The following is a 15,836-nucleotide window of genomic DNA, read 5'->3' as shown; positions in this document are numbered from 1 at the left end:
CATAAGCATCATGACATCAGTCAAGCACTGATGCCAGTCTCGGTCAGGTCATATTGCCTTATCTCACCTTAGTTCAAAGAAATTCAATCCCTGTCCCTAATCCATCAGTGTTCTCAGGATTGATTATCTATTTGATACTAGACACAATATCTATGGGTCAGCCGCCAAACTGACACCAACCCTTTTTCATGAACGCACATTGACTCTGATAGCAGAGAGAAAATGTTGATCTTGGACAGGGGCAGGGGGATATCCAGTAATACATTTTCACATTCATGAACAACTCTTCTCTCAAGGCTTATAGCATTAAGTAGTACCATAATATCATAGAACTGTGATGCTACAGAATGTGTTGTAATTGGAGAAGTCAACAATATACTGTATGTGCATTAGATCCCCTCCCCTCCCCTCCCATCTGATATCGAGGGGGTTAGTTGTCCAGAGAAGATTGCTGATCTATGGCCAGAGCTCTACAGTAAACTATTTAATCGTGTTAAAAGTAACACTGTTATAATTGATAATGAATGTAAAGGTCTCTCTGCAGACAAGACAGTTAGATCAGTAGATATCTATGATTCTGTCCGAATGCAAAGTTTGTGGTATGGATTGCATTTCTACAGAGCATCTTAAAAAATGGCAGTTATAGACTCAGTCCATTACTAGCCATGTGTCTTACTGGAATTATGGTTCATGGTGTTCTATCAAACTATTTTATGTCAGTGCTGTTAGTGCCTGTTCTTAAAGATAAGGGTGGTAAACTGAACAGCATAGAAAACTATTTATCCATTGCATTATCCAGTATCTTGTCTAAAGTGTTTGAGAGAATTCTATTAATGAAATTGGAAATGGTATGTTCTGACTGCCGACAATCAGATTGGTTTTAAAAGAAAACATGGTACTGATCTCTGTATCTATGCTCTGAAGGAGATTGTCTCTAGGTACACAATTCATCTGTATTTTTATGCTTTATTGATGCTTCCAAAGCTTTCGATAGAATTTGTCATGAAACAATGTTTAAGAAGCTGCTAGCGAGAGGTGTCCCTAAACCTCTTGTGAGGATGTTGGTGTTCTGGTATGCCAATCAAACGTTTCATGTTAAATGGGACAATGTTGTATCAGCTCCTTTCTATGTTGGTAACGGAGTTCGACAAGGAGGAATTTTATCTCCCTTTTTGTTTAATGTTTAATGGACGACTTATCAAGCCAGCTGAATAAGACAAATACAGGCTGTATTGTAGGCAGAGATGGGCAGTATTTCAATTACTTGTATTTGAAATACGAGTTAATTTACTTTTGAGTATTTTGTAATTTGTATTTGATAGGGCCGATAAAAAATCGAATGTCATTTGTAACAAAATACTTTAGAGTGGAGTCATTTTGTATTTAAAATACTCAAAATACTTTCTCCAGTGTTTAGGCAGAAGGAGATTTTTTTTCTGTCTGATTCTACCACTAGACCATCTGATCTGCCTCTGAATCTCATTGTCGAATCAGGCATCAGTCAATTTGCTAAAAGTGGTGCTTCTTATGGCCCGCCCCTTTTTGGGGCGAAGAGGAAATCACCCCAGATCTCTCTCATTGACTCTCATGTTAAACACAGCTGCTGCCTGCAAAAATATATATATACAAAATCAATCAAGTTGTTCTATTTTAATAGCTTTGGTAAGTTACACTTAAATTCTGTGACTGTTCTTCCCTTTTTATAGCCTGGATACCAGACCGAACCCCGCCCACAACATTCTTGGTTTGGAAGTTCGGTCTGGCACTGCTCTGTTGGGGAGAAATTATCACAGATTCGAAACGGATCTAGCCAATCAAATTGTCAGGGTGGGCTTTATACGATGATGGACAGATGGCTTGAGTTGAATTAACGGTAGATTCGAAATCATTCCAAGATGGCGGCGTCTCGGGAGCCTGTTAGTGGGAAATATTTTATGTGAATTAAGCTATCTACACGACTCGGTTAGTTGTGTATGTGCAACAAGAATGTAGGTCTTAACTGAAGCTCTCTAGCCCATTATTGTTAGGTTATTGCTAACGCTTAGACCAAAGATCCATTGAAACACATAGTAGCTAGCTAGCATCGCTGCTAATAAGTATAACGTGAGCATGCATATCTCACAGATATTGACAGCGCATTCATTATGAAAGAGGAACAGAGAAACGCAATTAAGGCATTTGTTGATGGAAAAGATGTTTTTGCCGTCCTTCCTACGGGATCCGGTAAAAGTTTAATGTATCAGATGGTCATACTACGTTGCTCTGATTGGTTCTAGGTATCCAATTGAGCGAAGAGGCATTTTATTTCCTGGTTCGTTGAAACTCGCCCCATAATCACAGCTCAATGGAGCAGTATCAGACTTATTCTGACTAAAATTATGAGAATGACATCGTCAGGCTACCTTTTTTACTGGGTTCACCAGAGCTTTGTGTACATTATATAGCCCCGTAGCCAGGGCCCATAGATATATTTATGTCAATCTAAATAGTATGAATAGCCAAGTCACTTTGCCAAAAATACTGATGTATACCTTTATTCAGCGAAAAAATTACACTGACAGGTGTAATAGGCGGAATATGTGTGCGGGGGGAGGGCGTGGTGGTGGCGGCGGTTACAAACATGAAAAAAAGGATACGGGACTCAAATGTTTGGGAACCACTGCCTTACAACACTGACAAGGGCCCGTCATAATAGCCTGCACCTGGGCCCGTGGTAACTTCATTACGCCACTGAATAGCCCAAACCTGAATGTTCTGCTATACCAAATTGTGAGAACTGAAAATTCAGAACAAGTATTTCCTGTATTTTAAAAATACAAAATACATGTATTGTATTTTGTTATATTTTTTGGCAACAGTATTTTGTATTTTATTTTGATACATTTATTTGAAGGGTATTTTGTATTTTGTATCAAAATACATTTTGATGTATTTTTGCCCATCTCTGCTTGTAGGTGAATCTATTGTCAATCATCTGATGTACGCAGATGATTTGGTCTTACTCAGCCCATATTGTGCTGGGCTGCAACAGATGCTGAGGGTATGCTCTCAGTATGGCATAGACCATAGATCATAATATAAAATATAATGCAAAGAAAAGCCACATAATGATAGTCAGAAGTAATCAGGATAGGAAATTAACCTTCCCTACCTTTTATTTATCTAGCAGTCCCCTTGGTGCTTGTGAGAAAATAAAATATCTGGGCCATGTCATTTCTGATGATTGGACAGATGACAATGATATATACTGTATCGGCAGCGCTGTAAAATATATTGTCAGGACAATATGTTATTAAGGAAGTATTGTATGTGCTCAGATTCAGTTAAATGTTCCCTGTTTAGAACCTACATAACACCATTGTATACTGCTCATTTGTGGTCTAATTACTAACTTTTAGATTGCTGCTTCATGTGCCTAGGTGGCATAGTGCTAGTCAGTTGTTTGTGTACAAGCACATACCAACTTGTGAGGCGCTCTTGAGAAAATTGATGTATGGTTTTTCATGTGTCGACTGGACAAGTCTGAGAACTGTATAAAGTGGCTCTGGTCAAACCTCTAAAGAGCTGCTATCGATTTACCTCGAACTTAAGACGACATTGGCACAAAAGTCTTCATACTTTTTAATGCACTGCATGTTGTATCTTTTTGTTTTTCTCTATTTTTTAAAGTTGTATGTTTGTTATTTTATATGGAACTTGGCGTCTGAAATAAATATTTATATAATATCCAACTGAGCTCCTTTAGTGCAGGGCACAGGATTTGATAGTCTTTCAGCATCACTTTTTCAACCTTCTAACAACCTTTGTTTCTGGGACAATATGGTTATAAATTTCAGTCCAGGTATTAATTTATATATACATTTTTATATATATATATTTATTTATAATGCTATTTGAGAGGTTAGAGAAAAATGTGTGAAGCTGCCCAATTTATGATATCAGGTCATTTTCCTACGTGATAACCAAAACGTATAAAACAACGTCATTATGACATCACCTTCACACAACAAAGTGTGAGATATTATTTTAGATGTGCATCCTACACATGTTAATTTTTATAATACACCTTTAGAAGAATATCAACAACCAGACATTTTTTGCATAGAGTTAAACTTTATTTTTTTTTCAATTGGTGTAATGAATCTGCATCTCCCCAATTCGCTGATGAATGCACATCCTCGAAGAAGAAGAACTTTGAGTAGGCGGTTGAATGTTTTCTTTGGGGAAGGGGAGCTGAAATTTAGGCTTTAATGACAATTGCTCCGCTCGAAACAACACCGGTCTCCTCCCGCTTTGCTGCAATGTCCCTCTCTGCAGAGATAAAGAACAACAAGACATTGGTTAGCACTGCGATAGGAAAAACACAAGTAAAACTCTATGTTATCTCTGTCAAAGAATACTTACTGAATCGGTTAACCGGTTGGGAGCATCGTTTCTCACAAGGGTTCCCATCTGGGAGCGTGGAAACAGATGTTTCACAGTGAATGAACACCTGAGCATGGACAGAGAAAAAACAGGCAAGGGAGTTAGTAAGACAAATCAAACCGCTTTTTAGCCGAATGTGCATGAACAGTGCCATGGCAAAACATTACCGTTGTTTGGACGGGAATTAGTTGGTCCATAAAGGCGAACATTTTTTGCATGAAACGCTTGTAGAGGTTGGGGAACTCAACGCCTTCAACTGGAATGTTGCGGGTAGGGTTACGATCATTGGGGAAGGGGCACCTGCAGGTGAGAGGATTAGGGTTAGAGTGATCTATTGACTGGTGCTACTCATGCACACAGACAGAAGATGACAGTGGAAAGATCATATCCTGGTGGTCTGATCCAGAGCAAGTTGCTGGATCCTTACCCATCATCAAGAATGCCCCACTGTGGCATGCTGTTGGGATCGGTAGTGGTAGTCGCCCAGCAACGACCTAGGTTCAGACAGATGTTTGGATCGGTCCTGTCCGGAATGTGCACTTCAGCATAGAATGGGTCTTGCAGGACTAAAGTGAGTGGGTAGTCATCTGGGGTATAGTATGATTGGTATGCGATAGCATCTGCAAGAGAAACAATAGTTAGAGTCTCACAGCCTGGTGTGCTGAGAAGACATAAATTATCTGGTACTTCAACATACCTTCATTACATCCTTTTGTGGTACATTTGCCATTCCCAAGTCTGAACTCCACTCTTAAAGGCCCTGGCGCAGCCACTGGATTAGGTGGAGGTACGGGCAAGACTTCAATCACCAATGCCTCCACTGCATCACCCTTGTACCGACACTGGACACCAAGCCTGTAAGCCCAAGAAAATACAAATTGGGAAGAGAAAAAAAGATAACATGGTCTCACAAAAGTCAACTCCATGTTCCGCTCACTTACTCAAAATGACTGTCTCTAGTGATGGTGCCCAGGGCCCAGGTGCTGACATCATAGGATGAGGACATTTGGTTTTCGTAGATCACAAACCCGTTCTCTTCCTGCAAACACAGCAGTTTACCCATTCATTACACTCCCTGTGACAAATACAGCATTTTTCACATGATCACTGGTGTTGAAGCAGACCCACCCTCATGTTGGTACCACAGTCAGTTGCAGGGAACTGGTAAATGGCAAAGTCAGGGTTGGTGAACACAGGGAGGCAACCAGAATTAGTTGCTCCACTGATCCAGCGGATGCTGTCAGCATTCAGGGGAGGCAGGGTGACGAGAGTGGAGACCACAATGACAATCTGGGCATCCTTGGTGCAGTGTAGAGTCACTGAGAGTCAAGTGGAACATATCAAAAGTTGAAAAAACGAACCAAAAGTAGTACAGTCCATCAAGTTACAACAAGCTTAAAGCTTAAAGAAAAGAAGCAAACCTACCTGTGTTCCCATAGAAGCATTCATTATCACTATTATCAAAGCAACAGTCCATAGCCTGACAGCCTGCAGATGTGATACCGTCTTCACCACATTGTATTCTATCAAAGTTGGGCACGTTGCACTTCTGGACTTGATTGGGTGGGTTTGACACAGGTGTTGTGGTCTTTTTACCTGGTTTACTCTGAGGCTCCGTCTGACCCTGATTAGCTTGTTGCCACTGAGGCATCTTCTGACCCTGATTAGTTGGCTGCCTCTGAGGCATATCACCATATCCCTGTTCCATCCACTGGGGCCTCGGATCTGCCTCCTGCGGTGTCCTTTGTGGTGGCCACTGAGGATTGGGATCTGCCTCCTGCGGTGTCCTTTGTGGTGGCCACTGAGGCTTTGGATCTGCCACCTGCGGTGTCCTTTGTGGTGGCCACTGAGGCTTTGGATCTGCCACCTGCGGTGTCCTTTGTGGTGGCCACTGAGGCTTTGGATCTGCCACCTGCGGGGTCCTTTGTGGTGGCCACTGAGGCTTCGGATCTGCCACCTGCGGTGTCCTTTGTTGTGGCCACTGAGGCATCGGATCTGCCACCTGCGGTGTCCTTTGCTGTGGCCACTGAGGCCTCGGATCTGCTACCTGCGGTGTCTTTTGTTGTGGCCACTGAGGCATCGGATCTGCCACCTGCGGTGTCTTTTGTTGTGGCCACTTCGGCATCGGATCTGCTACCTGCGGTGTCTTTTGTTGTGGCCACTGAGGCATCGGATCTGCCACCTGCGGTGTCTTTTGTTGTGGCCACTTCGGCATCGGATCTGCTACCTGCGGTGTCTTTTGTTGTGGGTACGTAGGCATCGGATCTGCTACCTGCGGTGTCTTTTGTTGTGGGTACGTAGGCATCGGATCTGCTACCTGTGGTGTCTTTTGTTGTGGCCACTGAGGCATCGGCATCGGCATCTTTTGTGTCGGTTGACGTGTTTTTTGTGACCCAGACCATTGTGTTGTTGCTCCTTTGCTGATCCCTTGTGGCGGTGTCCATTGCTGTGCGTTTCCAGTGAATGGCTGATACTGGGCACTGCAAAAAGTGCCCAGGCACAGCAACATAAACGCAACACCAAAACAACACAGCTTCTTGTCAAAAGCCATGGCTGCTCTTGTCAAATTCCAGCAACTACTGATGGATCTCGGGTCTATTTTATGGCTTAGCAGATGAATGACAGTGTTGCAAAACACACCTCCTCTCATTTAATTGGTTAACTCCTCTTCAGGTCAGTGTCGTGGTTCTGCTGGCATTTTGGTTGAAAATTCATGCAGGACAGAAAAGTTGGAAAAGGAAGGCGGTGACACAAACTGGCTGATGGGTCAGTTTGACTTTTTAATGACACACTGTTCAGCCTTTTCATGACATTCAAAGGTTGTTTTTTGTTTGAAGGCTAAATAAATTATGTTTTAGAATACACCTTTTTATTTTTTAGTTACCTTTTAATGACCTCATGCCTCATGCCTCATGCCTCATGCCTCATGCCTCATGCCTCATGCCTCATGCCTCATGTATAGCTTTCTCTGGACTTTGTGTAAAAATAATGTTTTGAATTTAGTGGGTTTTGTGTTTGACAAAGTCACTTTTTTACAGAATTGAAAACAGTAATGTTTTTTCACATAGGTCACTTAAAATTGCTGTGAAATTTAATACCTCAGATTTGATGGAAATAAAGGTTGGGGGTTGGTTTGGTCGTAACAAATTGGGCTCCTTATGTGGATAAAAGAATCACTATAAAATACTCCTTGGCTGTAAAAGGAACATAATGGATCAAAATGATAACTGGTGTATCAATTGGTTTATTAATAAAGACTTTTATGAAAGAATTTTCTCAAAGATCTGACCCATAGACTGTATGAGTAGGCTTTCGCGATTCAGAACAGAAAAAGAACATCTTGTGTTCAGTGTGGCCCACCTGTTCATAACCCGACAGAGGTTTAAATTACAAAGGAAAATATCCCTCTAAGAAAGGCAATTGGTTATTTAAAAACACATACACACATACATACATAATAATATAATTATTTACCAGACTACATATGGAGAAGCTATTTAACATAATTGAAATTATATTTTGTGTGGAATACTGATTAACTTCAACCTTAAACCTTCAAACCAAATGTGCAAGTCCAGCTTTTGTTGGGTTCTTTGCATGCTCACTTTCTGGGAGGGAGGAAGAGAAAGGAGAGAGGGATAGGTAGAATGGTGCTTATTCATTCATTCTAAATAGAAACAGGAGGATTAAGGTTTTAGCACAGACCTTTATGTTGATTTTGGAGATTTAAAAGTGCAATCATTTGGTTGACATTTCATATGGGTCACTTTTACTGTTTTCTGCACATACTGCATGCAAGTCACATGTCGAACCTCTCGACAAACAGAGGCAGAACCATTACAAAAATGTCAGTGTTTCAGTGTTCTGGAAACCTCTGCACTGCAGTTTTTAATTTCTCTATTACCGTTTAAAGTTACAACAAATTACACACTTAATACATGTTGGGTCTACGAAAGATAAAAAACAGAGGTATACACAAATCTGGATGTTCAAGAAATAATAAACGTTTTCGTGGGTCAAAGGGTAAGCCTGACCAAACCCATGCCAGAGTGAGAAATGAAGAGTAAATATAGATATGACCTGATCCTAGTTTTATACACACCAGTATAACCCGGACAGTTTGCCATAGGACTTTCTAAAGCATCAACAAAAAGCAGCTGAGGTGTTATCCTGACCAAAAAGCGAATCCATCGATCCTAGCGATTACACAATGTGAACACATATATTTCCACTTAAAGATGCAACCCTTCATTTGTACTGCTATGTTCTAGACAAGGTTGTGTTGACCTGACATTGGGACCAAAGCCAAAGGTAGCCCTGAAATGACCACATACCTGTTGTTGAATAATGTCTAGTGCTGATAACACACAAGGTGCAGTTCATTCAAAACTCAGCATAGAGTGAAGTTCTCAGTTCAGGATTAAACAATTCTTATTTTTGCCTGTTTTCACCCCAGGCTTGATAATACTTATCTTATCTATACCATCTATACCAATTTAATCTTCCCTTTATGGAATTGATACATTGTTGAACAGTGGAAGCCATTCAAAATTCTGATGGAAGGCAGAAACATGCTAGAACAATGGTAAATAGAGGGTGGACAAAATATCAGCCTACAAACGCCTACTAAAACAGAATAATTCTCTCTGAATTGTGTTTAGTGATCCTACTCTTTAAAAAGGACAGTGTCCAGTTCTTTGAGAGATGAAAGAGGTGGAAATCTAGTTCACACTCTGCATGTCCCACTTAGGTTTGATTTGTGTTTAGATGACTGTTGACTGGAGGCCTTGAAAGCATTTGACTTGTGTGTCCATGCAGTGTCATTAGGCTTAATGAGTGTCTCATCACATCACCATACTTAACAGCTGGCAGCAAACATTAAAGACTGAATGCTTCCTTTGGCCTTATCAAATAGAAATTCAACCAAATGTATTAAAGAGGTAAACATGATATGTCAAACCATATTCCTATTTTCATACTTGGGCTCCAACCCAATGAACACGTTGCCTGTAACATTCCCATTTAGCTGTAGGAACATGCATGTCCTAACATCTTTCAGTAAAATAGGCCTAAACATTATGCCCCCTATTATATACATTTGCATCCGACATCTTTTGGGGAACTATTATATAATAGTATACAAATGTTTGTTCCCTGTTAGCTAGGTGGGTAGTCCATCCATAAGTAAAAGCTTTGCAGCTCATGACATACTGTTTTTATACTGGATCAGATACGGATTGATGATAGAACTAAATCAATTTAGAGCTGTGATTATTATCGTCATTACTCTTCCCCGGGTCCTTCAGTCCTGGTCAGAGAGCATTGACTTTTGGTGTTAAGCATGTGCAGTGATTTTTGACACCAGTCCGGGTCCCTTTGCTCTTTTTGTGACTGACATACCTGCACTTCAGGGCCCTCTATTCATATCCTACTTTTGCTTAGCAGACTAACCTAGCAAAGTGCTGCAGGTTGGACTTCATTTAAGTTGAAGTTAAGTTCTTTCATATTGTTCTCATGTGTGCATGTTTTTGTACTAGCTGTTTCTAATGTCAACATGTGATTTACCAAACAATCTTAAAATATTTGGTTGACCTCCTGTATTCTTTGAGTTATTTGGCCTCCATAATCACCCTTCAATGACAAGTGAATGTATCTCACTTATTTGTTGCCACTGTTATGGTCAAGTGTCATGTTTCAGTATTCTATCTCCCCTTCTAGGGTAAGTATATACATAACTATGTAGCCACACTATCTAATTATTTTGGGTGGTTGGTGAAATTCAAGTTAAGTCTTTCTAATTGTTCACCGAACATCACCTTAGCCAAACCCAACCTCTAACCTTAACCATAAATTGTAGTTAAAAGAGTTTGAACAGATAGTTGGTTCATAATCTGAACATCTGTAGATATAAGGGGACCATCCAAACAAAATGTGACCCTTTGGGTAACTGCAACAAAAGTTATGACATACAGTAGGTATGCCCAAGTGCTCTGAAACAGTATTGCATTATCAAAACTAAAGTAGTGGATTAGCTTTAAGATGCTTTAATTCTGCATGTTTGCATGTACAATGATGCTCTATCGGTTCAATGAAGAGCTGTGATGACTCATTTTTGTAGATAAAACTCCCTGGTGAGTCTGGAGATAATGCAGGGCATTTGTTTTTTGCCATGACAATCCTTCTGACCAGTTTTAAAATGAAAGCTTGTGGCCACGTGGCAACTGACCCTGGTCAGGATTTTGGTTAATTCCTGACGTCTATGTCGAGCCAGCATGTCACAGAGAGAGCTGATGAAAGCAGATCCAAGCACCTGATTTCTCCAGGAGAAGTAGCCTACGAGAGAAAAGACACACTCAGTAGTGAAGGAAATGAGATTCTGCATTTATTTCTATTATAAATGTGATGCTGATTAATATGGCAATAATGGTGATGGGTCTCTTAATAATGGGTTAATGGAGAACCACTTTAATGCAAGGAAACCTGAGTTGGTCAGGGCTGCATTTCTGAAAACCATGTGTTTCTTGATCAGTCAAACTAAGAGCAGGAGTTTTGTTTTACCAGGCAACAACAGTGCTTTTGGCAAATGCCTTAGAAAGATTATTTTTCACAGTAAACAGACTACTAGCCTTGATGACGTGTCTATGACGACAATACCTTGGCCATTGTACAGAGATGCTTTTGGGACATGCAGCCTCGGGTGAATAGGCTGTGCATCACTACACGTTTGACACTTGAGCAAAACAACAGAGCTGTAGGTCTAACCTGAGCTTGTAGAATGACAGCACAGGAAGTCCTCTTCTGGGACCTCAGATACCCCTGCAAACTCTTCCAACTCCTCTGGTTCCAAAGAGTCTGCCTCCACACCAGAGTCTATCTGCTGTCCCCGGCAGGCCTTCAAAGAAACACAGAATTTCACAATGGGTCAGAGTGATCTAATACAGAGCTTTCAGAGGGTTCATCCTGTACACTGTGACCTACAACAAATAAATTGCAATCTGTTATCGCACTTTTTGTAGTGTACTTATTAACTGTTTGTCAGCACTGTCAAAAGAAAAGTAAAGGAACGAGACTGTGTTCTTCTAACCACACAGATAAAACTATTTACATTTTAGAACTTGTGGATGTGAGGATACCTGGTGTTCCTTATGTGCAAGGGGACAACCTTGTTCTACTCTAGCTTACCTAACTGTGCTTTTATAATTATTTGAATGCGCTGTATTAGCTGAAACAGACTACATGCTTGACAGACTTGCCACATGCAAGTGAATAGAAAAATCAGCAAGTCTCACATTTGTGATTTTACAGACATTGACCTAAGGGAAATGATCAGCCACATAAGCCTGCAGGGGTAATGCAGGGAGAGTGAGAGTGCCCCCTACTGGAAATCAAGTATGTTCTCTGTTTGTCTGGGAGTCTGATGTTTTTTGGAGGAGTTCAGAAATGGGAACCAGATTAAGAATAGGAATGAAACCAAAACCAAAATGCACTTTAAGAACAACACAGCCATTTTAAACATATATGACATTTACAAACCCGTTTTGATATAGACAAATAACTTTTAAATATTGCATTTCAATATGTAGTAAAATAGCCATTCTGTCTATAAGAGCGACACAGTGGCTCTGTTTCTGGAAACTTCCACTGCCAAGTAATTTCCAGCCGGTATCACCCTGTCATGCTGCACTCTCCCCTTGCCTTCGCCATTCTCAATCATCGGAACCTCAGGTCCTCTGGTGGTCATGTCAGAATAAAATCTGCCAGTCTCCCGATGATGCCGTATGGCATATGGTGGAGGAAAGTCCGAAAGTTAGTGTCCTGCTCCATATTTTAGGATGCCAATCTGGCTTCGTTTACTAACATCATTCTAAACAATGTAATAACTAAACCAGCTGAGACAGTGGATACACTTATGATCAGTCATGCACCTGAGGTGAGGATGGCGCCCTCTAGTGTCCCTACCAAAGAAGATTCATCTGTGTCAGAATCCACACTGCAGTCCATATAATGTGTTCACCCATCAAACATTGGTTTGGAAACTGGAAAGTCATACATATGGCTTTGAATTGAGATTCATTCTTGCACTAATGTGTTTCTTTGTAATATGGCTTGATTTGTTTTTCTAACAATGTGTGTTCATCCACCTATTTATACCTTTACTGCATATCGCTTAATCTATCTACCGTTTGTCTGTATGCCTGTCTCACAGTCTATTCATCCATACCTGTATAAAGAAGAGTTTGGGCTTGCCCTGGAGAGTGCGGCAGTGGTGGGAGGTGAGGGTGGAGGCCAGGCTCCGGATGGAGGTGTGGACTCCGTCAGCCCCCATAAGCAGCCCCTGCTCCCCGTGACTTAGCAGCACACACACAAAGCAGGACATCTCACTGTGGTCCTCTTTAGACTCTGCAAGACCAGGGTTAGATCACATGTGCATGAATGCCCCAAACACACTCACAGACTCTCACACACACTCACTCACACGCACACACACACCCACACACCCACACACGCACACGCACACACACACACACACACACACACACACACACACACACACACACACACACACACACACACACACACACACACACACACACACAGTCACAAACATTTAATTTAGTAAGTGCTCTTTTGAACAAGGCTGGCATCACATTCCTTTTTGAGTCAAGTTTCAGCCTACTGTTCACCAGTTTATCTGAGGCTAATGGTAAGGGTCCAGTAATGAGTGACATGAGGGGACTGGCTCAGGGACACAAATGCATTGGTGTAAAAAAAATTTAATAAAAAGAAATTCAGCTACAGTTTGATTAAATTACATTATTACTGTGGAATAATGAAAACCCATTACTGGCTTCATACATGGCAACAGATCCCAGTAGAGCACTGCCAGACCATACGAAAAGTGAAACACAGTGAATGTGTGACTGTACGTGTCAGGCTCCATCATTAGAGTCCCAAGCAGTATTAAGGGTTTTGCTCTGCCTCTGAACCCTGAGGTTCAATAACGCACCTTTTTTTCCAAAGTGAATGTGTAATGGTTATGCTAGCTGGGTTACCCTCCTGAAGAACGCGTCTCATGTCGGCCACAGGTAGATCTTTCTCCATCCGCACGCTGAAGCCAAGCACTTTGAACGTCACCCTCAGTTTGTTCCCATCCTCCTCTGTGCCAAACCTCTGAAGATGAGGCTGACCTTACAGGGATGAGCATTATGCGCACATTGGTTCAGTTGTTCCTGTGACTCTTTTGAGGTTTTGTATTGTTTAGAGCAGGGGTCTTCAACGTTTTTCAGGCCAGGGACCCCCAAACTGATGGCAAGATGAGCAGGGACCCCCTACTATATAAATTGCATAACATTTTGTTTATAATATACTGGGCCTAGTGCCAAATAAACATAGCGACCCTGTTATTGTGTATTCAATACTAAGCTATTCAAATAACACAAAGGTTAATATATTCATTAACATTTTTATTTTTTAACATTGAATTTAACCTAACATTTTTGAACAACGAATTTCACTTAAAATTTTTTAACATTGAATTTAATTTAACATTTAACAACATGAAAGGTACAGGGTGGCCGTGCCACTGCCATTTATAAACATACATCTTGCAAACAACTCTGAGCTAACAATAAATAACAATTTATTAAAATAATTCACAGATATATGTTTTCATTTCATCATAAATAAAACAAGGGACAGTGAATCCTTAAGCATCTGTCGATGGCACACATCCTCCCACATTAGTGAGATGTATCTTCTTTTCAATAACTCCTGACTGACACGATCCAACGGATGACGGAGGAGGAGTCTGGCGCATGGAGTTGTGTTGGAGATGTTATAGTGAGATTGACAGGTCAACAAACCAATCACACCACTAGCAAGTTGTTAAGATTGTAGGTAGTAGCATGCTAACATTAGCTAGGGGGCTCATACTCCTCGCAAATCCTCTCAGACTTATTTTTCAGTTACAATTAATGTTTTTTGACCTTGTACAGTGTCTATTTCTCTTTATTATTTTTTTTTTTAAATCTAAGCAAAAAAAATTCAAACTAACAATTTATAGGTACAAACAAGACCAGCTATGGAGTTTGGTCCGCCATCTTTTATTTTTGATCTTCGCGCTCTTTAGACTTGAGCAGTAACGCAATCTGATTGGCTAGTGCCTGTGCTGTCGTATTTGCATGAAAGGTGCTGTGAGTGAAGCGGTGCCCAGCTTGAGAGAGCTCCTGTGGGTAGCTGAATGTGTCGATTGGACTGAAAGATAACGTCTTCTCGATCATTTTATACGTTCGTTATAGTATGTTGGATTTATGTTACTGTAAATTTAAAGGGAATAAATACAATTCTGATTCGGGAGACATTTAAATTTGTGTAAAAAAAATTGGTTGAAAAATTGGTTTAAATTGTTTTATCAACCAAAGATTTCGCGACCCCCCTGCAGTACCTCCGCGGACCCCCTGGGGGTCGCGGACCCCCTGTTGAAGACCCCTGAGTGTTTATTTTAAGGTCGGTTTTGTTCATATAAATCCCATCAGCCCATTGATGTTTTGGCTTATGCAGTTCAGTTGTAGCTGCAGTTAGTAATTGTGAAAACCTAACCTTGTAATGGTTATATATGCTGATAATGTTCTTTGTCGAGAAATTTAAATTCTCCTACTACTTAAACTACTTTTTCTCCTGGATAGTTTATGAATGTTTGTTATGTTATGTCATACTGTTAATGAGGGAAAATTAATGTCTACTTACCATCAAATATTTCATTGTTTATAATGAGGCATCTACCAATGTGTTTGTGCTCTCTGCTGTACTCAAAAGACGAGTCCATTATTCCATGACTGTGAATACATGCAGACAGATCCTTAATGTCTCATATAGTTAATGCTGCATATAGGAAAGAAGCATGGACGTTAAATATAGTTAATTTATGATAGCCAACAGGATAAAATAATAATTTGAGAGATGATAGCCTGCTTGTGTTTTGCCAATCACCAACTGAGTGTCAAATTACTTCCTGGCCACATGCAAGCCACTGTGAGATAACCATTTTTGGTAACGTTCCAACATGGGATAAACTTCAGACTCTCTAAATCAGGTATATTTTAATGACAATGTACCAGTAACGACATTTTGCATTTTTTTATGCATTCTCCAAATCAAAAGCATGTATCAGCTTGTGATTGATTCATTATTGTTGATGTTGTCGCAGATCTACATCATATTTGCCTTCTGTCTCTTTCTCTCACACACACAGACAATACTTACCAGGCGATACCCGTTTTAAGTGGTCTGTCTATCTTGCATACTAGAAAAGACTAATTCGGCCCATGGCATCTTACACAACAGAGATCCTGCTATACTTTCACTTTGGTTTCCACATGACAAGCCAATACATGGATACTCCTCATATACTT

The 15,836-nt window shown here is 40.6% G+C and overlaps 1 protein-coding gene across 1 annotated transcript; it reads right to left on the bottom strand.

The window, feature by feature from the left end:
* Window positions 1–10,531: 10,531 nt before the first annotated feature.
* On the bottom strand, window positions 10,532–15,250 carry LOC308363563 (caspase-3-like; the record flags this gene model as incomplete). Its single annotated transcript, XM_080836367.1, has 5 exons — window positions 10,532–10,758; window positions 11,188–11,317; window positions 12,647–12,825; window positions 13,479–13,613; window positions 15,172–15,250. 5 exons carry the CDS (start codon window positions 15,248–15,250, stop codon window positions 10,532–10,534), a joined length of 750 nt encoding a protein of 249 aa, XP_080692493.1.
* Window positions 15,251–15,836: the final 586 nt, after the last annotated feature.

The sequence above is a fragment of the Sprattus sprattus genome (assembly GCF_963457725.1).
Source record: "Sprattus sprattus genome assembly, chromosome: 4".
NCBI lineage: Eukaryota > Metazoa > Chordata > Actinopteri > Clupeiformes > Clupeidae > Sprattus > Sprattus sprattus.
Note: the sequence above shows the minus strand (reverse complement) of the source record. Positions and strands in the feature narration are given on the sequence as shown.